This window comes from Peromyscus eremicus, chromosome 17 (assembly GCF_949786415.1).
Source record: "Peromyscus eremicus chromosome 17, PerEre_H2_v1, whole genome shotgun sequence".
Taxonomy (NCBI): Eukaryota; Metazoa; Chordata; class Mammalia; order Rodentia; family Cricetidae; genus Peromyscus; species Peromyscus eremicus.
In genome coordinates this window covers 31,472,217-31,496,433 of record NC_081433.1, presented here as the reverse complement: position 1 = coordinate 31,496,433, position 24,217 = coordinate 31,472,217, and the positions used below count along the sequence as shown (strand labels likewise).

At 40.4% G+C, this 24,217-nt stretch overlaps 1 protein-coding gene across 1 annotated transcript in view; it reads right to left on the bottom strand.

Moving 5' to 3' along the window:
- Positions 1-7,375: 7,375 nt before the first annotated feature.
- The window catches only part of Zdhhc2 (zinc finger DHHC-type palmitoyltransferase 2), a 61,742-nt gene continuing 44,900 nt past the window's right edge, over positions 7,376-24,217 (bottom strand). Inside the window, exons 8-13 of the mRNA XM_059244511.1 lie at positions 23,123-23,255; positions 20,306-20,432; positions 20,014-20,106; positions 14,563-14,675; positions 12,602-12,675; positions 7,376-9,269 (exon numbers count right to left, since the gene is read on the bottom strand). Of these exons, the coding sequence (XP_059100494.1) occupies positions 12,635-12,675; positions 14,563-14,675; positions 20,014-20,106; positions 20,306-20,432; positions 23,123-23,255 (507 nt within the window). The 3' untranslated portion in view covers positions 7,376-9,269; positions 12,602-12,634. The remainder of the gene's footprint in view (positions 9,270-12,601; positions 12,676-14,562; positions 14,676-20,013; positions 20,107-20,305; positions 20,433-23,122; positions 23,256-24,217) is intronic.

The following is a 24,217-nucleotide window of genomic DNA, read 5'->3' as shown; positions in this document are numbered from 1 at the left end:
AATGAAGGGCATGTAAGCAAGAGAACAAGGCTTCAGCTGAGATCCATTCAGATGAGGACTCAGAGGCTTCCAGTTTAGGGAAACAGGATCGGCTGAGAAGTTGGCAGGGGATTTCTACCACAGGCCCCCTGGGCATGGGAAGCACAGTCACCAGCACCACTCTTTGGACCACAACCTGGAACACAGGGAGGAGTACCACGCCATCCCTGCCAGGCAGAAGAAACCGCAGTACCAGCACACCATCCCCAACTGTGGAGGTGCTGGATGACATTACCAACACCTGCCATCTGCCGCCTCCCAAATTCCAGCTATGGAAGAGAGCTGTGAAGCTGTGGAGTCCCCGGGAAATAATGTGGTTTAAGACCCGTCAGGGGCAAGCAGCAAAGCAGCCCTGCCCAGCAGGAACCATAGATACCTCAACTTATCTATGCCTTACTCCTGATGGAATATGGGATTCCCAAGGACCAGATCTCAGCAACTGATCTTCTCCTTGGGTCAGTCATATCACACAGAAGCCCTGCTAATCTTAGGACAAAAGAGATAATTCCTTTAAAGACCAGGCAGCTGTTGCCCATTTGATTCATGGAGGAGATGTTTTGTCTTAAAATAAATAGGTCTTGTTCATCCAAAGAGCGAGAGAGAGAGAGAGAGAGAGAGAGAGAGAGAGAGAGAGAGAGAGAGAGAGAAAGAGGAGAGACAGACAGACAGACAGACAGAGACAGAGAGACAGAGAGACAGAGAGACAGAGAGAGAGAGAGAGAGAGAGACCAAGGAAAGATTAATGGGATCCCATAAATGACTTTAAAAATGATGGATATGCGTAAGTAAAATCATGCTTGGGGCAGACATGTTTGGTAGTACCCTGACCTATTTGTGGGGGAAAAACAATTCAGTAATAAGTAAAATCTTATTCTAGATGAACATTTTGAATTAATTTTGATAGGAACACTAACAAGCCCAAGTTAACCAAATTGTATTCACCTTCAGATTCTATTTTATTATGTTTTGAATGTGTTAAAATTTTCATTTTTACTTATTTTAGAGACTTATCTATGTATGTCTGCATTGGAGCACATGTACACGTGTGTGTGTGTGTGTGTGTGTGTGTGTGTGTGTGTGCGCGTGCGTGCGCGCCACTGAGGCCAGAAGAAGGCATCAGACCCTATGGTGTTCCATTTACAGGCATTGAGCCCACATCAAGGGTGTTGGGACCCAATTCTGGTCCTCATGATTGAGCAGCACATACTTTTAGCTGCTCAGCCATCTCTCAAGCCCTTTAAAAAAGAAATTCGTGCACCAGGCATCGTGGTACACTCCTTAAATCCCAGCACTTGGAAGACAGAGGCAGGTGAATCTCTGAGTTTAAGGCCAGCCTGGTCCACAGAGTGAGTTCTAGGACAGCCAGGCTGTTACACAGAGAAACCCCATCTCAAAAAAAAAAAAAAAAAAAAAAAAAAAACCAAAAGAAAACAAAACAAAACAAAAAAATTCTTTGAAAATTTTTTTCCCTGTGTAAGTACCAGAGTAATGTTCTTTATTTCATCTTTTAGTTCACGAAGCCTCAAATATTTACTATCTAACCTTCAAAAAAAAAGTATGCCGCCTGCTAGAGAAAACTCTGAGGCTCCACTATGTCCTGTTGGCTATTTCATCTGCAATACCAAATGCAGTGGTCCCTTGAAGTAAACAGCCTGAAGTGGAATCAAATTATGAATAGAAACAATAAATACCTCACTTTCATTGGGTAGATATATTGGAGTTTAGAATTTATTGAGCTGGAAAAAAATGGAGTATTTCTCCTGAATGGAGGTAGTTTGTGTTATGCCCTCTCTATGCTGCTGGGTATCATTTACATGTGACATCTTCATGTAACAGACTGTAGCAAACATCCAAGTCCTGTGGAATCTCCATTATCCAGGTTTTATCTTCTTTTAAGTTAGGAGTTCACTTAAGTGATAATCAGCAAACTTTGTTATACATTCACTCTGCTTTTCCATTTGTTCTGATTTGTATTAAATGATCATCTATGGTGTTAGCTTTTGGTTACATATATCTATGCTATATACATAAGATATAGCATAGAGGCAAACAATAAGTTGTCCTACCTTGTTGTAGAAATACATTTTTTTGCCCCATAGTTGTACCTTGTAGCTGAATGAACCATGTGCCTTTCTCTGTAATCACCCCTTACTCACTTTGTGAAGATCCCCAATCAGTACACAGGAATTGGTGAATACAGTCTCAGGCTATGTTGCACCAGGAGAGGAAATTCATACCTGCTGGGGCTCCTCTTTCAAAAGACAAGGATCCTTTTCCAGTACCACACCAAGAAATGGGGCTCCCTTTCATTTCAGCCTGAATGTCACCGATTGGCTTCCAATTTAAGAAGTTCCCAGTGACACAATATTTTATATCACAATTGACCTCAGTCCTAAGTGTTTTTGATGGAGATCTATTTCATTAGCTGCACTTTTTTTTCCATTGTTGTTGTTTTTTGGGTTTTTTTTGGAGACAGGGTTTCTTTGTGTAGTTTTGGTGCCTGTCCTGGATCTTGCTCTGTAGACCAGGCTGGCCTTGAACTCACAGAGATCTGCCTGCCTCTGCCTCCCAAGTGCTTAGATTAAAGGAGTGTGCGCCACCACCGCCCAGCTAGCTGCATGTTTGTAATGGTTGTTGCTTTTGAAACAAGAAATTAACATTGTTGACTGTCAACAGTGTTAGAATTCCTAGCCACTCCCCCAGCTACAGGACCTCAGGTCTGTCCGTTCGCTGTCCAGTAGCCAGGCAAGATGCTTAGTCATCCTAGGGCCTTATGTGCACTGCATGATCATGTAATTTGTGCGCAACGTGATCACGTAATTTATGCACATGCATGGCGTAGCTATGTAAGCCCATATGTGTATGTGTGTGTGTGTGTGTGGGGGGTACCTATAAAGGCGGGTTCCACCTATTCCTTTCCTGTCTTCCTGCATGGTCATTCCATAGGCCTATGCACACCCCCTCTCTATTCCCTCAATAAACTCTTATAGTGGGTTTTATTGTGCCTCGTGGCTTTTCTTGCACAGTAAACAGTGGCACTTAATAAATAACAAGCAGCTCTTACATTGCTGGCATACTTAGGTATAAAAACAGTCAGCATTCATGTGCTCTGTGCAGGAGCCTTAGTTCACTCTGCTCGGGACTCATCCCCGTCCTCTCCAGTTGCTGAACTTCAAGCACTTTAATAACCTCATATTCCAAGACTAGGTTTTTGAGACATACACAAATGTTTTATGAAGCTCGTTAAGATTCTTTAATATTACACTTTAAAGGAGCCATACATACTGGCAGAAAATAAAGAAAAAAATGATTTAGTCAAAACTTGTGAGAGGACCTGCAGCGTTCTAGGGTTGAGATCCACTCTCTGATTTAGTCTTAACCATAATTATACCTTGGAGCATTATGGTTTTTCCCTCTATTTGAATAAGCACCTTTATATGTCAAATGAATTATTAAGGGTTAATGAACTTCTGTTGTGTGAGAGACTTTTCCTGGGAGGACAGAGCACACACATCTACTCATCCCAGAGAGAAGCTAGAATAGACCAAATGACTGTACCAAAGTTCAACTTGGTGAACCAGTGAGTATTTACTGGTGTTACTAACAGGAGTATGGGGGAGGGGTTACTAACAGGAGTATGGGGGAGGGGTTACTAACAGGAGTATGGGGGAGGGGTTACTAACAGGAGTATGGGGGAGGGGTTACTAACAGGAGCATGGGGGAGGGGTTACTAACAGGAGCATGGGGGAGGGGTTATAACAGGAGTATGGGGGAGGGGTTATAACAGGAGTATGGGGGAGGGGTTATAACAGGAGTATGGGGGAGGGGTTACTGACAGGAGTATGGGGGAGGGGTTACTGACAGGAGTATGGGGGAGGGGTTACTAACAGGAGTATGGGGGAGGGGTTACTAACAAACAGGAGTATGGGGGAGGGGTTACTAACAAACAGGAGTATGGGGGAGGGGTTACTAACAGGAGTATGGGGGAAGGGTTACTTACAGAAGCAGAGATGACTCAGAAGCAGCTGCATTTATAAAACAAAACACCCCACCCCACCCTGAGAAGAGTAAAGCCTCAGGAAAGCTGAGCTTTCCACACAGCTGGCAGGCAGCTCAAACAGGCAGTCTACCCTTCCTGCACCACCCCTGAAGTCATTTGCTGCTTCTCTAATAGCTGAGGAGGGAACCTCAGGAACCTTGCAAATTTTGGCTTTTCCCAAACATGTGATGTTTTGTTTACTTCCAGAGTCTCATCGAAGTTCCTAACATTGTTATGCCTCCTGATAAGGCAACAGAAGCCATGGTTTTTCCTCATATGTCATAAAATAGTATGGTCCCTTCGGAGTAGTGAGGAACTGCTTTACGTAGCACCAGCCAGATCTTAAAAAATCGCTTATCCAAAGTCTCTTTTGGTGTAACTGGTCCTGGTAGAAGTAAGCCACATCAGGGGACCATCTGAGCAGACGTTCATCACAAGTGCAATATAGAAATATCAACGCCAGCTGTGGACAAGAGCGTCAAAGGTCTGTGAGCACCTCTCACCTGTTTTACTTTCAGCTCAACCCTTTTGCAAAGAGAATGCGTCTATCAGAAGTACCTCCGGGTACCACATAGGAAAACCCTGCTAGTGTAAGGGGAATTAGAGGGTCTTAGAGACTGAGCCTATTACTGTGTGGGCTATGTGGTAGTCAAGCATCCTCTACTCACATTGCAAAGAGACTCCAAAGGAACAACAGCTAACCTATTCCAGAACCTTCTGCCACCATGGCATTGTGCTGAGAAGTGCCGCTTGATTGTATCTGCATGCACAGGAATGCCTTTGGAATGCCCGAGTTCATCCCTTCAGTGATGCCCACTGCTTACAAGCCAGGGCACCACTATAAAATAACACATCCACCATGGGAAAGAAAGGGCCCATGTGTAGCTGAATTTCTAAACAGTCTTATTAAATAAAATCAAACCTGAAGCCAGGTATTGGGGTGAACGCTGAAAGATCAGAGAGACAGAACAAGCCACAGCTAATCTCACCTCACCAACTTCTCAGCTGATCCTGTTTCCTCAAACTGGAAGCCTCTGAGTCCTCATCCAAATGGACCTCAGCTGAACTGCTGCTCAAAACCCTAAAAGTTTAACCAGACCTAGTTCCTGGTCCTCACGCCTTATGTACCTTTCTGCTTCCTGCCATCACTTCCAGGGATTAAAGGCATGTGTCACCGTGCCTGGCTGTTTCCAGTGTGGCTTTGAACTCACAGAGATCCACACGGATCTCTGCCTCTGGAATGCTAGGATTAAAGGCATGTGTGCCACCATTTTCTGGCCTCAATATCTAGTGGCTGTTCTGTTCTCTGACCCCAGATAAGTTTATTAGGGTGCACAATATATTGGGGAACACAATATCACCACACCCATGGCTTGACCTACTGTAAAAATTTCCTGTGTCTTAAAACAAAGATCCCTTTGTTAAGAAATTTTAAAGGAACTCTGCTGGTGAACATATTACTCAAATTTAAGAAGTAAGAATTCTCTAATGTTGGCATGTATTTAACCCTTTAATGATGTTATACGAACTTTTCCTAAGATAAGGCTAAAACCCTTCTAGTGGTATCTTTGGTTACCACTTAGATACTTAAGGAATCAGCCAAAATATGTGGAGAAGGAAGGCAAGCAGCTGGTTCTCTGCTTAGGAAGAACAAGTTTCCACAAGAGGATCTTACGTACAGACACATTATTTGAGGGCTGTGCGGTGGTGGGGGGTGGGTAGGGCCTGGTGGGGGGTGAGAATCACTGTTCAGTTCCACCACGTTGTACAAAATAGTGGCCCATCTGTATACAATCTGAGTGGGAAGGAGGGGTCGTCCTGGGTAAACTGCCCATGGTTTACAGTGTAACTCGCCTTACTGTTTTGTGTATATGCTTACGTACTTAAGAAAACTCACTGAGGTGTCAAAACCACTGCTTTCATTGGTAAATACTCATGCATGACTACAGTATCAGCCAAGAAAGTGTACATGTCTTTAAAAGTGGGGAAAACCACTAGTTTGTAATATAATGGCACAACATTTTCCTAAAACATAAATCGCACGATAGGCTACTTTTGATAAACTTGGCTAATAAATTCTTTGCATCTGATTTCCTTGGAGGAGGCAGTTTGTTGTTAAACACTTGCCATATTTTTCAATAGATACCTATAGATTATAATTTGCTAGAGTTTTACAGTCTTTTTCCAATCATCCTCACTACCAACAAGTAGTTTTCTTCACTATCTCCTCTCCTCCATAGACTCATGTTATGACTAAATTGTTGACATGAATTCTGCCAATGGTGGCTTTGGGAGACTGTTATAAAAAAGCCTGTCTTGAATGGTTGTGGTGATATTTTATTTGTGCACTCCAATAAAGCTTATCTGAGAATCAGAGGAAAAAGCCAGTCACTATATTAGATACAGAAGTCAGGCAATGGTAGCACATGCCTTTAATCCTACCATTCTGGAGGCAGAGATTCATCCAGATCTCTGTGAGTTCAAGGCCACACTGGGAACAGAGCCAGGCGTGGTGGCCCATGCCTTTATTTCCCAGCACTAGTTAACCATAGAGGTCTGGAGGTCTGCACAGAAAGACAGGAAGTGAGATGGTAGGGCTCAGAAAGGATATAGGCGTGAGTATACAGGAAGTAGCTCTCTTTTGGCTGAGGATTTCCAAGTGGTAAGAATGTGGCTGGCTTTGTTCTGCTTCTCTGATCTTTCAGTTTCTCCCTGATATCTGGCTCTGGAATTTTTTTTATTAATAAGACCATTTAGCAATTTGTTTCACAAATAGTATTGACAGTGCTGAAGCCATTTCATCTAGACAGCTAATGAAGATAAACAGATACTTCATTGGAGAATATCAGAGCAAAATCCACAATCATGGGGACGCTTCATCATCATATTCAGACGCAAGTGTTATCTTTGAACAGACCAGTCCTCCTCTTCTATATAGCAGTAGAGTTCATGTAAACGAAATATTTGCTCAATATTTTTAAAAGAACAGTTGCTTAAATCTTGGTGCCTATATGGAAAGAGCTCTTTAAACTAGTAAAATGGAAATTATCAGTTTAGATATAATCAAGACTTTGGAATATGTGTCTGTACAAATCTGATATAAGCTATTACATCTTTTAAACAGAACTACTTAAGATGTTGTACAGAGCATAAATGTGTTTATTCGAGCTTGTCCACTCAAGCAAGATGACAGTGTGCTTCTGAGGAGCTACACAATTGTTCCAGTCACTCATCTCATGAATAAAAACACAATGACCAACCAACTTCAAAGGTTAAAGAACTGAATGGAAACAGAAGTAACCATTACAACATAATGAAAAAATTTATTTTTTTAAATTCTTTTCCAATTTGACTCGAAGGTGTATGGACTTAGGTATTTAAATACATACAGAAATGACCCAAAGAGAGGAGAAATAACAGTATTCTAGCAGGGTAAAATGTAAACCCTCCCCCATCCCCACCAGCTTCCAGTTTGACAAAAGGAAATGCCTAACAGAATCCTGTCCTGGGAAACGGATAAGGGAGCCATGTGCTCTCAGAAAAACCTGCTGCATAGATCTTCTAACACACCACATGCTGCTGCCCAAAAGACTTCTAGCAGGAGCTATGGGCTCCAGTCTGGCACTTCAGGTAATGATAAATGACCAAAACATGCTTGAAGACACTGGGGAAAGCATATCTAATCCTCTGAGACTTTTGAAGTGGATTGTCAGATTAAACTCTCTAGCTCAAACTACATGATTGTGACTGTCACGCTCTTTCACGGAAGGGCACCCAAGCGAACCACAGAATGGAGTGGGGTGATGTCCGTTCTTCCTTATGCACATTTAACATAAAACTCTAGAATGTTTTAGCAAGGATGAAGAATTGCAAAGATCTTTCCTTTTTCTTTTATCTTCTGGGCTTTTAGTTTATAGCGAATCCTGTTTTTTAAAAGCCAATCTATTTGAAATCCTCAGAATTAGTACCAAAGAAACCACACAGCTCACCATCCTAATGGTTAATTTATAAAACTTCTGAGTTTTTTTTTTTTTTTAATGAGATGTTTTCTCTCTGCAAATAGTGCATACAAGGCACAAAAGCTTCTGAGTTTATTTACTGAGGCCAAACATTTTGGCATCAACAAACACATTATTTTAGTTTACCTGAAACTACATTTCCAAACAGCACACTGTTTAGTTTACAGTTAGCTAAACTTCCAAAAGTATATGATTTTTTAAATGGTTTGCATAATTTAATCTTGATAGGTATTTGAGGAAAAATATATACTGGCAATTATAGTTTTGATGACAGGACACAGAGATGTTACAGATGTAAGTAGAGGAATAATTCATTGATCCATCAGGAATGCTTAGAACTCAGTAATTTCACCACAAAATAGTACAAGCAGTTAAGAAAACAGATTTTTATAATATCCAAACCAACAAAAGAGTGTTACTAAGCAAACTTCATAAATCCCCTCTGATGTCAAATTAAAAGATAAAAATAAATTTCTAATGTAAGTTCTTTGTCAAAGCACTATATTAGCTCTGACAAAGGTTTTTATCCAATTGCTTTGAACAGTGAACTCAAGCTTCGGTGTTTATACCTATTTTCCAACGGGAGACAAAGTCTAGCATTAGAATTAAAGCCTTTCACAAAAAATGGTGACCTTCAGCTGTAGGCTGCTTGACTTTCATAATGAATTCATACTTACTGCAGTTCCCTTATCTGAAGCCAGATTAACATCAGTGGGGAAAAATCATAGAAGGACAATTTCTTACCTGCTTCTGAATACAGCTTAGCATTGGAATGTGACTTGAAAATTTTCAAATTTGAAGATTAATCTAAATTTTATGAAAGAGAATATCAAATAACTAATGGGATTATGTGATAAATTGTACAACCCAAATATCTGAATGAAAACTGGCCCATGAAGTTTTTCTCAGTTTTTGGCAGAAAATAGTTCCTTTTTAATTGCTTTTAAAGGAATTTGTGTTAATTATAGCAGTTTATATATTGGACTGAACTGTGTTCTGCTGTAAGCATCCGTTTGGTGATAAAATTGTACTCAAAATTCTTCTTCATACTGCTGGGTTTGATCCCCATCACTGACAAAAAATTTGCATATTTAACCAAAGGGTTGTAGGGACAATTGGCCAACAGTGCCTTCCTGTGGGAAGCCTGTTCCATCCTTCTACAGCATTGGTACCTTGAAAGCAAACAAAACCCATGAAACTATGTTAAACACAAAGACCAAGCAACTTCTCCACTATTTACCACACAGCCCCATTCAAAACTGTTTCCTCAGCTGCAAGGCTTGGTAGGTGTGCTCTTGAATGTGGATCTCCAGATCTAATATAATACACAAGGGAGGATCTTACTAAATGCGCTGTCAATATAGATTCTGATCTGGTAGGTCTAGGATAACGAACGAGGGTCTGCATGACCATCTGGGTCCAGGGGATGCTCAGTTTGCTACTTTAGGACCTCAATTGGAGTGGCAGGGCTTCATGTTCATTGTTCATCCCCCTGAGGCCAGCTGGGGATTAGGAATGGCTGAAGAGTTAAAGGGAATTTAAGAAAACTTATACTCATGATATCACAATATTTTATATGTTTTGTTATACAGGAGGGAGGGTTGGGTGTACTAAAGTTAATGTTTTTAGCATCATGATGAATTTCAGGAAAAATATAACTATCTGTAAATTATATTGAACTGAGAAAGAAGCTATAAAAAGGCCACAGTTTAGGCTTGGGACTTAACTCAATGGTATGGTATGGCATGGTATGGTATGGCATGGTATGGTATGGTATGGCATGGCATGGCATGGCATGGCATGGCATGGCATGGTATGGTATGGTATGGTATGGGGCTTATTTAGAGTGCATAAGGCTCTAGGTTCCATCTTCAGCATATTACCCAAAGCCACAGAACATTCACTAATGTAATTCAGAAGGACAAGAATAGAAGATAGCATTTGGTAATCTGAACTATATCCAGCAACATTGGACATGGCTCCATAATAATTTATTTATTTTATGTGCATTGGTGTCTTGCCTGCATGTGTGTCTGTGTGAAGGTGTCAGATATCTTGAAGCTGGAGTTATGGACACTTGTGAGCTGCCATGTGGGTGCTGGGGATTGAACCTGGGTTCTGTGGAAGAACATCCAGTGCTCTAAACTGCTGAGCCATCTCTCTAGTCTCCTTAGACAATAATTTCATAAATGTGCTTATTAAGTGACTTATAAATGTGAGACACAATGCAAGAAAAATTATTATTATTATTATTATTATTATTATTATTATTATTATTGTTGTTATTTTAGTGTGGTATTCTTTAATCCCACCACAGGGGAGGCAGTGACAGGCTCATCTCTCTAAGTTTCAGGCCATCCTGGTCTATACAATGAGATCCAAGCCAGCCAGATGAGACCTGCCTCAAGATAAACAGTATGGTCTCTATTACTATATTAGAAGAAATTTAATCTTAAAAAAGTTTCTGGTGATAGTTATGTCCCTTAAATGAGAAACATATAGGGAAAATCATTTTTTATTAGGTGTGTGTAGTTGGTTTTGTGCCATCTGGTTATGAATACTAATTACATATGTTCAAGTGTAATAAAATCAAGCTTCTGTGAGTTTTTAATTTCAATATTTTTCAATCACTTCTCTCTCAAATATTTATTGAGAGCCTATGATTGCTGTCTCTGTGAAAGGTGTCAGGGTTAGTTATCAACAACTACAACACTGGTCAGTATCAGAATATTAGGATGCCAAGGAGACCTAGACACAGTATTGCCACCATATGAATAAGTGAACTATTGATACAGAGAAAGCTTTGTACTAATAATGACCTCATAAACAATGGTATTTATAACCAATAATTCGAAACACTGAAAACAAATCCTGTGAATTTTATGTCTTATACAACTTCTGTGAAATTCTATAAAATATTTTATTTGCAGTATTAACTCGTGGTTCATAGTTTTGCACTCACAGGTCCTTTCTCAGGATCTTTTCCAGAAATTATCTACTTGGTATTTAACCAAATTCAGGATATTCTATTTTCACCTTCCTAGCCACAGCTATGGTCAGTCTGATCTACTGTATCATCATGTACTCAGAGGTGACCAATGGCTTCCCAAAGTCAAAACACTACTCAACTGGCAACTTAGAACTTAATTTGTAATTCCTCCTCCCCCACCTCTCCACCCCCCTCCCTCCTTCCCTCCCTCTCTCTCTCTAAAACAAGGTCTCATTTTGTAGCTCTGAATAACTCAGAACTTACTATATAGCCCAGGCTGGCCTTGACCTCATAGAGGTCTACCTGCCTCTGCTCCTGAGTTTTGGGATTAAATGAACATCCCTCTGTACCCTATTGTGCTTTGCTCTTAATTACATAGTTATTCATCAAAACCAAACAAAGGAAATTTAAAAATTCAGTATTCATTATGATACAAATTATTTTAGACAGCAATCCCTTGATTCCCGTAGAATTGGGGCCTTTTAGATTGCAGATTTTAAAATAGAAAGTTGTGTTTATAACAATTAATGCTTCAATTGTGCTTATTCTTTACTTGCTTCCCCCCTCAACACAATATTTTTATTGATTATTTGGGAATTTCATACAATGCCCCCTGACCATGATCCATGCTGCCGCTGGCTGTTATGGGCAGGGAAGCTTCTTTTATAGCAGTATCGATGACTGTGGACTCATAATTGAGAATGAGAGGTACTGAAGGCTTCTGTTGACCTGCTTTTCAGACAGGGTCTTTCTCTGTAGCCTTGGGTGGCCTAGAATGCCTTAAATAGACCAAGCTGCCCTTGCCCTTGCCACAGTCTTCCTGCTCTCTGAGTGCTGGGATTCCAGGCATGCGTGCACACCATGTGTGGCCTATATCGTATTTATTCTAATACTGCATATATCGTTGGCTTGTTTACTTTAGAGCACTCTTTATTACACCTATGTGCTAACTACAGGCTTATAAACAGAATAGGTTTTAAGGAAACTGATTTGGTTGCACAGGTTTTATGTGTTAATTATAATGTTAAATAAAATGATGGGGAACAGCTATTAAAGACGACCTATAGTGAGGTCCTAATGTGAGCGACCCAAAACGGGGATGAAGAGTTTTGTGTGACAAGATTTAATCATCCAATGTTTAGACCAAGTAAGAGTCTGCTAATAGATGATCAAAGATATGGTGACAATAATCCTATTTAATGAGAGGAAAATTTAATTCTATGATCCTGTAAAATATAAAATATTGTTCTTCTTAGGATGCACCCCCATCACTTAATGTGTCACTATAATAGTAACTTTTCCATCATGTTATTTCTATAGCTTGTCAAGTTAACCTGTACGCTGGCTAATGCTGAAGCTATGTCCATGTCCATCATGATTCATGGAATTCCACAGGTCAAGAAAGATATTTTCTGAGTCATTCAAAATAAATATTGTTCATGGAAACTATTAACTGTTTGACACTGGAAACCTGTTAAAAATATAAAATGTAACAATAACGGCGAAACGTCTTACTTTATAAAAGTGATTTCATTTTTGATTGTAGAGTTAGGTTTCATTCTCCATAGTTAATGCAGGGTTGCTCATACCTTAAAGAACAGAAATTAAGGCTTTTGACTGTTTTGAACAAATGGCAGACACATCTCTGTTTACCTGTAAGCAGTCCTCTAGAATACTAACGAAAGACTCCTGTATATTGTGTCGATATTTGATTTACAGAAACACATAGACAGTAACACACTACAGAGCACTGGTTAAGTCACTCCGGTATCAAACACACACACACACACACACACACACACACACACACACAGAGGGGGGGGAGGGAGAGGGAGAGGGAGAGGGAGAGGGAGAGGGAGAGGGAGAGGGAGAGGGAGGAGAGAGAGGAGAGAGAGAGAGAGAGAGAGAGAGAGAGAGAGAGAGAGAGAGAGAGAGAGAGAGAGATGGAGGGAGAGAGGGAGGGAGGGGGAGAGAGAAGAGGACACACTCAGAGGCGAGACAGGGCTCCACTTCCCAGGAAGCGGGGACCACAGTAAGGAAAGATATGCTGGAGCAGCCCCGCACACACCTTCTTTCCTGGCATCTTCCCTCCCCTCCTAGGCAAGCACTCCGGAAGCCCTTTGGCCATCCTCCCCTTCTCATGTTGAAACTTTAGCTTCTCAATTTAGCAACCAAAGAAACATAAAAAACAATTTACTTAATTGCCAAATACTTAATAGCATATTAAGAAACAAGAAATCAGCAGTATGTTACTGTGTACTGTAAGGTGAAATATAAATCCTTCTGGAAGAAAGATTTGTGAGCCTCCCTGACAACTGCCCCTGGATCACTTCTTTGTTTCTATGGAAACTAGTGTTCAGAAGCCAAATCAGCACCATCAACTATTGTCTAGGTAATACCTCGCCCTTCCCACAGCCTGAAAAGTGAAATACTCTGTCTGGAAGTGAGAGAGACCAAATTACAATACTTAAATCATGAGGCAAATATATTTTGAAAAAAAAATTGAAGATTTGCTAAAGAAACCTTACACTTTAGGAGAATATGGATGATTAGATGTTAAATAATAACTCCAACTTTTACTCAGGAGTATCTATTTTGCTCAGACTATCACTAAATAACAAAGAGATTACAAATAAATCACTCAACATTTTAAAGTATAATGAACCAATGTTTGAATTTTGAAAATTAAAAGGGCGTAAGGTAAACATAAGTGAAGATCTAAATGAGAATGAGTAAAACTGATCTGGAGATCTTCTGGATAGCAGTACCCTAATCATAGATTTGTGGTTTTGTACTCATTTGTTAGGACACCAAACACACGCATGCACACACTTGTACACACACACACACACACACACACACACACACACACACACACGCTGCATTATAACCACACTCTTGCGTTTAACCCTTACACACACCAGTGCTGTGAATGTAAAGAGACAAAATCTAAATGCCATTAGGAAACCTAAAAATCACATGAAAGTGATATTTGTAATCAGGTCTGCGTTCAAAACCTTGCTTGTTCTTTGTTAAAAAGCCATAGCGAATGAAGAAATAAAAAATAAAATAGAATGAACAGCAATGAGAGAAACTGTGAGTGAGATGTGAAGGAATCAAGAGCAGCTGAGGTTACAGTGATTACACAATCACTTTAGATATTCTGAAACCAGATTGCATTTTTAAAGTAAAAGACAAAATTTGCAGAATTTAAGATCCTTTCCTGGAGCTACTTTCCAAATTTCTGAATTGATTGCATTATTTCATACTTTATACTATGAATCACTCGTCATCTTTACAACATGCCACAATAAAGATTTGGTGGCGAACAGGCAGAAGTTCTTTGAAAATAACCTGAAGTGTACGATGGGAGTCTGACTCAAAAATAAAACAGAAAACTCTGTGCAATGACTTTTTCTCCTTTTTTTACCTTTTAAAAACAGAAGTTATCAAAAGAAAAGCAAGGGCATCCTCACCGGCTTTGCCTTTTCCAGGGTTTGAGCTGCTCTCAGTCCAGGTCTGAGAATCCGTAAGGAGGTGGCTCTGGGACTCTCTCAATGGCTTTGCAGGGAACTGATGGTTTTCAGGACTGACAAAAAGAAATCAGGATCACAAGTTAACTCTTCACAACACTGTTGAATGTTGCTCAAAAATGAAGTGCAGACCTCTTGCAAAGCAAGATGTTTGCAGGAGGGATGCAAGATACCCGGAGGACTGCAAAAAATGAGGCATTAAATCAGGTTCTCCATGAGAGACTCATTCTGTTTAGTCTTCTGGCATTCTCGATTATGATAAGGTGACAGTCCCCAACCCTGGGAAATTTCCGTTTTGAATGTAAAAAATATTCTCAGAGTCAAACTTTAGCACGTAAGGGAATTTAGTTAGTATGCAATAGCAGTTACTTGATAACCATTTATGGTTTTGTTTATGCCAAATGTCTTACCGATGACAATAATGATGAAATTTGCTATCTTTTTTCTTTGTTTTTTTCAAGGCAGGGTTTCTCCGTGTAGCTCTGGCTGTCCTATCTAGAGCAGACTGGCCTCAAACTCAGAGATCCACCTTCCTCTGCCTCCCAAATGCTGAGATTAGAGGTGTGTACCATCACCGCTCAGCTGAAATTTGCTTTTAAAGTAAGATGGAGGGCCATGGATATGACTCAGTGGGAAAAGCACTTGCCATGCAAAACATGAATTCCAGAGTTCAGATCTACAGACCTGTGTAAATGCTGGGTGAACGTGGCAGCCTACCCGGAATGCCAGTGCTCAGAAGACTGAGAAAGGGTTTCCCTGGGACAAATGATCGAGTTAGGCCAGCCAAAATGGTGAGCTATAGAATCAGTTGAGATCCTTGTCTTGAAGAATAAGATGGCAAGAGGTCAAGGAAGACTCTAGATGTCACTTAGAGCCTCCACATGCATGTGCACACACGCATGCACACACACACATGAATGTGCACACATACATGTGCACCTGTACACATATATGCATCCACATACATGTGGACATGCATAGACATATATAAAGCCACCACATAGACATACACATAATATTAAGTACCAAGTTGAAGAAATAGATACTGATTTTATTAAATGATATGTGTATATGGAGGGAATATAAAGAACATGGTAAGAAGAAAAGTCCAAAGAAGAAAATTGGCTTTGTGTTTGGCAATGACCTAAGTCGGCTTGAACAAAAGAACTACTTTCCCTTCTTAAGTGAAACAAAATTGAGCCATATCTTGCAGGAATTTTTAAAACATCTGATATTGTCAGGTCCCAGAAACCTGATATATAATTTGGGATGTAAAAGAATCTTGAAAGAAGAATTTTGTTTAAAAAAATTAGTTAGACCTGCTACACACTAACATATTTGATGGCACATAAAATATTACATAACTCGGGGACATGTATTAGCACAGAAACTCTTTTAGGGTACCCTCAAATAATTGTAACAATCTTTCACAAAAGGACCTTTAAAAATCTTTTCAAGAATAATTTCCCACATCTCAGCTGATTATGATGATTATTTTTTTAAGGCCACAAGGATAAAGCTTTTGCATCATAACTGCCTCACCTATAAAATTTCTGAATGCTTTAATTTCCTTTTTGTGGCTTTAACACAAATAATAAATTAAATTTATTAAAAAGAACAAAATCTGCTGGGTGGTGGTGGCACATGCCTTTAATTCCAGCACATAGGACAGGCATAACATACTAATTAACTGCTGGTTGAGATTTCATTATTGCTAATATGATTATAACAAGTGACAAAGATCTAGTCATGTAACAATACTTATTATTGTACTGACTGGTTTCGTGTGTCAACTTAACACAGGTTGGAGTCATCAGAGGAAGGAGTCTCAGCTGAAGAAATGCCTCGATGAGATCCAGCTGTAAGGTATTTTCTCATTTAGTGACCAATGGGGGAGGGCTCAGCTCATGGTGGGTGGTGCCATCACTGGGCTGCTGGTCCTGGGTTCTATAAGAAAGTAGGCTAAGCAAGCCAGGGGAAACGAGCCAGTAAGCAGCACCCTCCATGGCCTCTGCATCAGCTCCTGCCTCCAGGTTCCTGCCCTGTTTGAGTTCCTGTCCCGACTTCTTCAGTGATGGACAGCAGTGCTGAAGTGTGAGCCTAATAACCCCGTTCCTCCCTAATAGGCTCTTTGGTCATGGTGTTTCAGCACAGCAACAGAAACCTTAACTAAGATAATTATATATCTCTTACATCAAAGAATGAAGCCTTCATACTCATGGAAACTTTATCATTAAAGAAGGAAGAATAATACACACATATAACCAGGTGATAATAAAGTCAGTGACTTTCTGCGCTTCCCTTTGCAATAGACTGTGTTGTCCAAGCGTTACTGAACATGGCCTCTCATATACAGACACCTGTAATCCTGGCAATGGGGACGTGAAGGCAAGAGGACCAGGAGTTTAAAGTCATCGTCAGTTATGTAGTGACATGAGACCCTATCTGACTCCCTTACAACCCACACCCCGCGGGGCAATGGTTCTCGAAGGCAGTAGCTCTTGAGCAGAGGGGAGCCAGCAAGTCCAAAGGCACTAAGTACAAAGTGTGCTCGGTAGAGTTTAGAAGCAGACGATACTTGTGTTTGTGGATTGGTTAATGGCGAGGCGGTGAGGAGGAAGGATATCACAGAGGTTTCCAGGGCAGATCGGAAACTGTCTAGCAGGCCAGGCAAGAACTAGAAGGCCATTGCAGAACTAGAGGCAAGACACAATCCCAAAGGAGGAAGATGGTCTGGGAATACCAGTGAGAAACCTGTTGAAATCATTTCCGGGAGAAATAACTGCAAGTGTGCTAGCTTAGGAAAGCAGCCATGAAGGTGGTAAGCAAGGGTGTGTGTGTGTGTGTGTGTGTGTGTGTGTGTGTGTGTGTGTGTGTGGTGTGCAACTGCAAGTGGGAAGAAAGCATTTATGTATAAATAGAAAAAAAAATTTTTTTTTTTCGAGACAGGGTTTCTCTGTGTAGTGTTGGTGCCTTTCCTGGATCTCGCTCTGTAGACCAGGCTGGCCTCGAACTCACAGAGATCCGCCTGGCTCTGCCTCCCAAGTGCTGGGATTAAAGGCGTGTGCCACTGCCACCCGGCTAAATAGAAAAAAAATTTAAATATATATATTATTTCTGCAGTGTTAAGGAATCAAACCAAGAACCTTGCACATCCACAACAGGCCTGAGTTCTACCACTGAACTATATCCATGGCCTTTGATTTTGAAGCAGTCTCTATGTAGGTCAGTCTAGTCTTGAACTTGCTATATAGCCCAAGCTGGCTTTAAACCCAAGATTCCCCTTGGCTGTTCAAATTGAACCTTAACATTTAAATGAAAGATAAGAAATGGCTGTTGAGGACACATCACTTCAAATTCACTTAGCTGAGTAATTATGTCAGAAGTAAGGTTTTCCCCCAACCCTATAGTACCTAGAAGATAGAGAAAAATGCTGCTTCTAAAACCTGCCGTTTCTTAAAGTACAAAAAAACCACTTAACAGGGGGTCAATAATATTAATGTAATCTACTATTAAATTTTGCAGAACTTTAAAAACATATCCTAAATAATTTATTAGAACTCAGTTATTTTTCATTGATGTATAGGAAAATCCATTAATGTTTAACTATATATAATTTTCAAGCCAAAACACCTAAAGTTTGACCCAGGAAATGACTGATGCCTCTGAATGTCTCAGTGAAATGCATTAGAACAAACTTTTCACTAATGGGTAAAATCTGGCCTGCGCACAGCTCACACTAAAGATGGAGTGAACAATGTGTTTTAAGTCTTTCAAAAGCTTAATGTGATTTTGGAATGTTTGCCAGGATCACAGACTTGAAAATAATTCTGGGAACATTGCAGAATTCATAGAGGAAAGCACTGCAATCAATAAGACATATTCACAGGAGAAGGGGCCATTTGCATCTGAAATTAGAACAATGAAGAAAAACTCTAAAAATTTGTAATAATATCATGCTTATACTTTTGTCACTGGGTTTCGTTTGAAAATGAGGGTATGTTGTCACACATGTAAATACATAAAAATTAATACTTCAGACCACTGGAAATTCTCACATCGGGAGCTGAAGAGATGGCTCAGCAGGTTAGAGCACTTTCTGCCTTGGCAGTGGACCTGTGTCCAGTTGCCAGCACACACAAGGGGGCTCACAGCTGCTGTAACTCCACTTTCAGGGGATCTGGCTTCCTGTGGGGACTTTGTGGTACCAGGCAAGCATGTGCTGCACATACATACATGCTGACAGAACACTGTGCAAATAAAGATGAAGCAAATAAAGCTCTTTAAAATGTCACAGTCAGGCATGTGCATCTTTCTAAAAAAGAAGGGGATATAGCCATGTTCCTTTTTAAAACAAGAAAAGTCTCAGGTAGCAATTTAAATGGTTTTGTACGTTCCCCTTCCCCCAGTGAGTAGAAAGCCAGAATTAAACTTCAATCTTTATGTTGCTATCCCCAAGTCCCTGATAGACCTAGAATCTAAACAAACTTAAAGCTGGAGCAAAAGTCTGCACACAGTGAATTTTCAAGCACCTTTTCCTTTCTTTTGGAAAAATACATAACACACACACACACACACACACACACACACACACACACACACACACACATCCACACCCGCCCCCCACACTGACTGGAGTAGGACTTAGAGACCTTAGTGTACACAGCTGTATCCTTCAACATCAAATGGATGCCTGGAGGTCCTTTTGATCTCCAAAGGCCAAATTGGGAGAATTTTTCTTTAACTTTTATAAACATTACCACGGAAAAACACAGAGCGTGATACAAGAATCCTACCTTGACTTCTCTCTGGAGCAGAAGGGAAATACTTTTGACTTACATTATTATTTTTGTACTACCTTTCAAAAATCATAATATATTTTGGGCTGGAGAGATGGCTCAGCCATTAAAGGTTAGGCTCACAACCAAAAACGATTATCTATTTCATTTAACAAAGATGTTTAGAGGAGTAATACCTGTTTTCTTTTTTTAAGAAATTTATTATGTATTTTATGTATATGGGTGTTATGGCTGCATGTACATCTGCCCACCAGCAGAGGGCACTGGATCCCACAGGATGGCCATTATAGATGGTTGTGAGTCTCCATGTGGGTACTGGGAATTGACAGGACCTCTGGAAGAGCAGCCGGGGCTTAACTGCTGAGCCATCTCTCCAGCACACCTGTTTTCTTACTCCCACCGTTACGAATGTAATTGAAACTATGCATCCCCTCTACTATGCCACTGGCTCCCTCCGTCACCGCAGGTGGAAACCATGGTAGTCAATGTTCCTACATCTTCGACGTCTTCTCCTCAAAGGAACACATAACCAAAGAATACAACAGAAAAATTAAATCCCTTGAAAATAAAACAGAAAAAAAAAATGTAGCATTACTTTTTAGCTGTTGAATTTAGTCCCGCAGGAGTGGACGGTTGTTCAGGATCCTGGTTAACAAGGCAAGTTGGAAAGGAGCAGCCATCACCTTGACTGTAATTAAAAAAAAACAACAGTGAGGAAACAGGCAGAGGATGTGGGTCAGTGTGTTAATGGCTTTCCACACTCAACAGTGAACTGCTTGATAATACTCTAGAAAGCTCTGTGCAGAAAAACAACAGGTTTAACTCGGAGTGTCCTGTGTTTGCTTACTTTCCTTAGTTCAGATAAAAAGCTTTCAGAAAAAAAGTACCTTGAAAATACTGGTAGCAGCCAGTACTTCTTCTCATCACCAAAAACTTGCCGCATGTTTTTACTGAAACCCAGGCTGAATCCATTCTTATCTGTCCCATGTCTAAATACTGGATTTCTGAATGCCTCTAAAAGAAACAGAGAGGCAGTACCATGAGAACAGAATGTATATACTAGTGACCCCTAATACTGGAACAAGTGAAGTGACTATAACCTCTATGGAGTACCCAGGGACCTATCCATAGCTCTGAAATGCAGGCCGTCTATTTTGGTTTAAAATATGAAGAAATGAGTAGGTCTATTTTAATTTTTCACTATTATAAGAGCACATGTGCACTAGAGAAAATTAGAAAGTACAAATAAGCCAATAAATTAAAATTGACCCCTTCCCGATCTTTGTTTTATTTATCATTAGTGTGTGTGTGTGTGTATGTGGGAGTCCTGGGAGCACACAGGCCATGTGTGCATGCGGGGGTCAGAGGACAACTTCATGGAGAGGGTGCTCCCCCTCCACCTTTATGTGGGAGGCAGGGATTGAACTCAGATTGTCAGGCTTTGTGGCAAGTGTTTTTTTTTTTTTTGTTTGTTTGTTTGTTTTTTGTTTGTTTTTTTGTTTTTTTTACCACTGAGCTACTGTTGTTATTGTTATTGTTGTTTTTTTTTTTAACCATTGAGCTATTCAACCAGCCGACCTTCTAGATCTGGCAAAAAATAAAATTAAATTAAAATAAAAATAGGTGGATGGACTGAATAGTATTGAAACCTACATATTTTAAAACAAAATGTGAGTACATTTTGCATATCCCCCCGATAACCTCTTTAAGTCAATAAACTCATTTTTAACATCATTGAAATTTTTATCTCATCATAATTTTCCAGCTGACCCAAAAATATACTTTAAAACCAGCTTGCCCAAACAAAAATCTAATCCCCACACAGTCATATCCAGTTATGCCCATTCCATGTATCAAAGCTGTGGCCCAAAGAGACATCAGAATTGCCCACATCACATAACCAATGAATACAGACGTGGAGCTCCTGCAAGGCATTGGGGCTCTTTTCACAACGCCATGCTTTCCTCTGGGGTAACCTTGCAAATTCTAAAATCTTCATTTTAGGACAGGAACACGTTTAGATGTATAGAGATTTCGTTCATTGTTTTGGAGACAAAGTCTAACTGGCAGGGTCAGATACCAAAGGAAACGTGAAGTTACGAGAGTTTTTGCTTTTGCTGTTCCTGGATGTTCAGCTTTAACAAACCACCCCCCTCAAAAAACAAAAACAAAAAAAACAACCAAAAACCTTCTTTATTAGACAATGGCTTCCCGATGTAGCCTGGCTATTTCTCACTCAGGCTGGTGCTTTGTTTCTGGTCATTTCCCATCACACCTAGGTCACCCATTGTGCCAATAGGCAGCATTTCCCACAGTCCTCTCAAAACCCTTCACACTTCTGTGAAGTCGGTCATAATGTTACTTTCGCCTCTAATTTTGGTAATAACTCTTACCTTTTCTCCTCATCTAAGCCTTGTCAAATTCATTATACTAAAAATAACAGTTATGGGTTTCATTTATTTTCCTATAACTTCCTTTCTGTGGTCTCCCATATTAATTACGTCTTTCCCTCTGCTTGCTTTGGGTTTTTTCTCCTCTGTTTTTTTTTTTTTTTTTTTTTTTTCCTGGCTCATCCCACTATACAGTTACTGGCTGAAATACTTCTTTCTCTTTAATATGGACATCTGCAGTTGTACCTTTCCCTCTGAGCCCTGCTACATCCCTTACGTCTTCGTCTCTTTTCCTGGTGCTGTGAGACAACAGTTTGATGAAAACTAGTTCAGGGAGAAAAGGTTTATTTGGCTCACAGTTCCAGGCTGCAGACCGTCATGGCAGGAAGTCACACCGGCAGGAACAAATAATGCATGCATGCTGCTTTTCAGTCCCTTCCTCCATGCATACAGTTCAGGATCCCAGCCAGAGAATGCTGTCACCCACAGTAGGAGGACCTTCCCACCTCAATTAAAGGAGCTAAGATAATCATCCGCCTACCTCACCTCCCTATAGGCATGCTCAGAGGGCCATCTCTCAGGCGATTCTAGATTATGTTTAACAATTAACACAACCCATCACTACTCTTCCTCCTCCTCTTCTTTCCTCTTGCCTCTTCCCTCCTTCTCCTCCTTCTGTTTTTTTTTCCGAGACAGGGTTTCTCTATGTAGTTTTGGTGCCTGTCCTGGATCTTGCTCTGTAAACCAGGCTGGCCTCGAACTCACAGCGATCCACCTGGCTCTGCCTCCTGAGCCCTGGGATTAAAGGCGTGCGCCACCGTTGCCTGGCCTGTAGAGCTTTTTAACAGACTCTGTTCTGTGCCTACAATGTTCTGGCTCTTCCTGTGGTCAACTTTTCAGACTGACTATTTCTTAGTGTGGTTAGACTATCCCTGACGGCTCATTTAAAAATGGCTTCCCTTCCACCATCTCCAGCCCTCCTGTCATACTTCATGGCCTGTTTGTGTCCTTCAAAGTATTCTGATTTTATAATTACTTTTATGTTTGAATTTTGCCTTTGTGCCCCCCCCCAAAGATTGCTTTTCTTTGCTCTCCCCTCGGCATGAATACTGCTTTGCACACCATGCACCCCTAATTAATATACGCAAAGAGTGGACACGTGTCTGTATGACATTACAAAACACGTGGGGAATAAGGAAGATTTTTTTTTAACTACTTCAAGACAGGTGGATGAAATTTACTCACATGGCAACTTTTAGGGAATGACTGCGTGTGTATTTAAAGCTCGGTTTGCTATAATAATGGGATACTCACCTAATGTAGATTTATTTTTGCTGACTAGCCAACAATGATAACCAAACAGAGAAGACAAGCTGACTGAGAACATGGCTGCAGCGAAGAATAAGAACATAATATGGAACTTGGCTTGCGTATCGGGCAGACCATTCTACAAGGGAAGGCAGAAAACAAAGTGTTTGTCAGAGGGAGGAGGGAATATCCCCGCCATGTATCTATCAGTTAGCATGACTGTCTTCTTTAAATAATTTAGAAATGGAAAATGACTCGTAGTTTCATGGGAAAATTTAAGAAGGAGGAAAGTAAATATCTATTTCATATTAAATTAAATGCTTCCTGGTATATGAAAAAGATTAACGTTGGAATATTTATTTTTGCCTTGCATAACCAAATCAAATCCTAGAAACAAACAAACAAACAAAACAAACAAATATGGCAGCATAAACTATACCAGCAGGAAACAAGAAGAGAAACTATAAAATGGAGTTTTACATTGACTGCCCGAATATGTTATTAGCATGCCTCATATTTACAAATGTTTAAATGACTTTAATAATAATGCCAGAAAAATGAAGGCCAGTTAGCATAGGTTAGTTCCTCTGCTCACTGATCTTTCGACTACTCTCAACAACAGCATCGACTAAAAGAATACAGGAGACGTGCCCCCACAACAATGCTTCGATGCTGTTAGTAGCATCACAGAAATGATCAACATAAGTAACACCTGTCTGAAATAAATATTGTAATACCCTGAGGTTTAAAGTAGCCAGCACTACAACACCTGTTTGCCCCTCACTGTCTGCACATACAAGAGAGATGGGCTGGCTTGGGGATGAAGGCGGGCCCGTGGAGCACTAGAGAAGCCAGGGGCCTCCCTTTCCAACATAATCACAGTGTTTCACTTCCTGACAGTACTTGCCATTGATAAAAGATAAGACCTTCACTGGCAGCCTTTGAGAGTAAAATCTGAACAAAAGAAACGTTTGGTCTTTCCTGTTCAGATGTTTTTGAGGTCTGAAATGAAAACCACCCAGAGGAATGGAGGGCAGTGAGATTACAGTCTGGAAGACATTCATTAGGGACCGGTCATCAACCGGAAGTGGAAGTATCTTT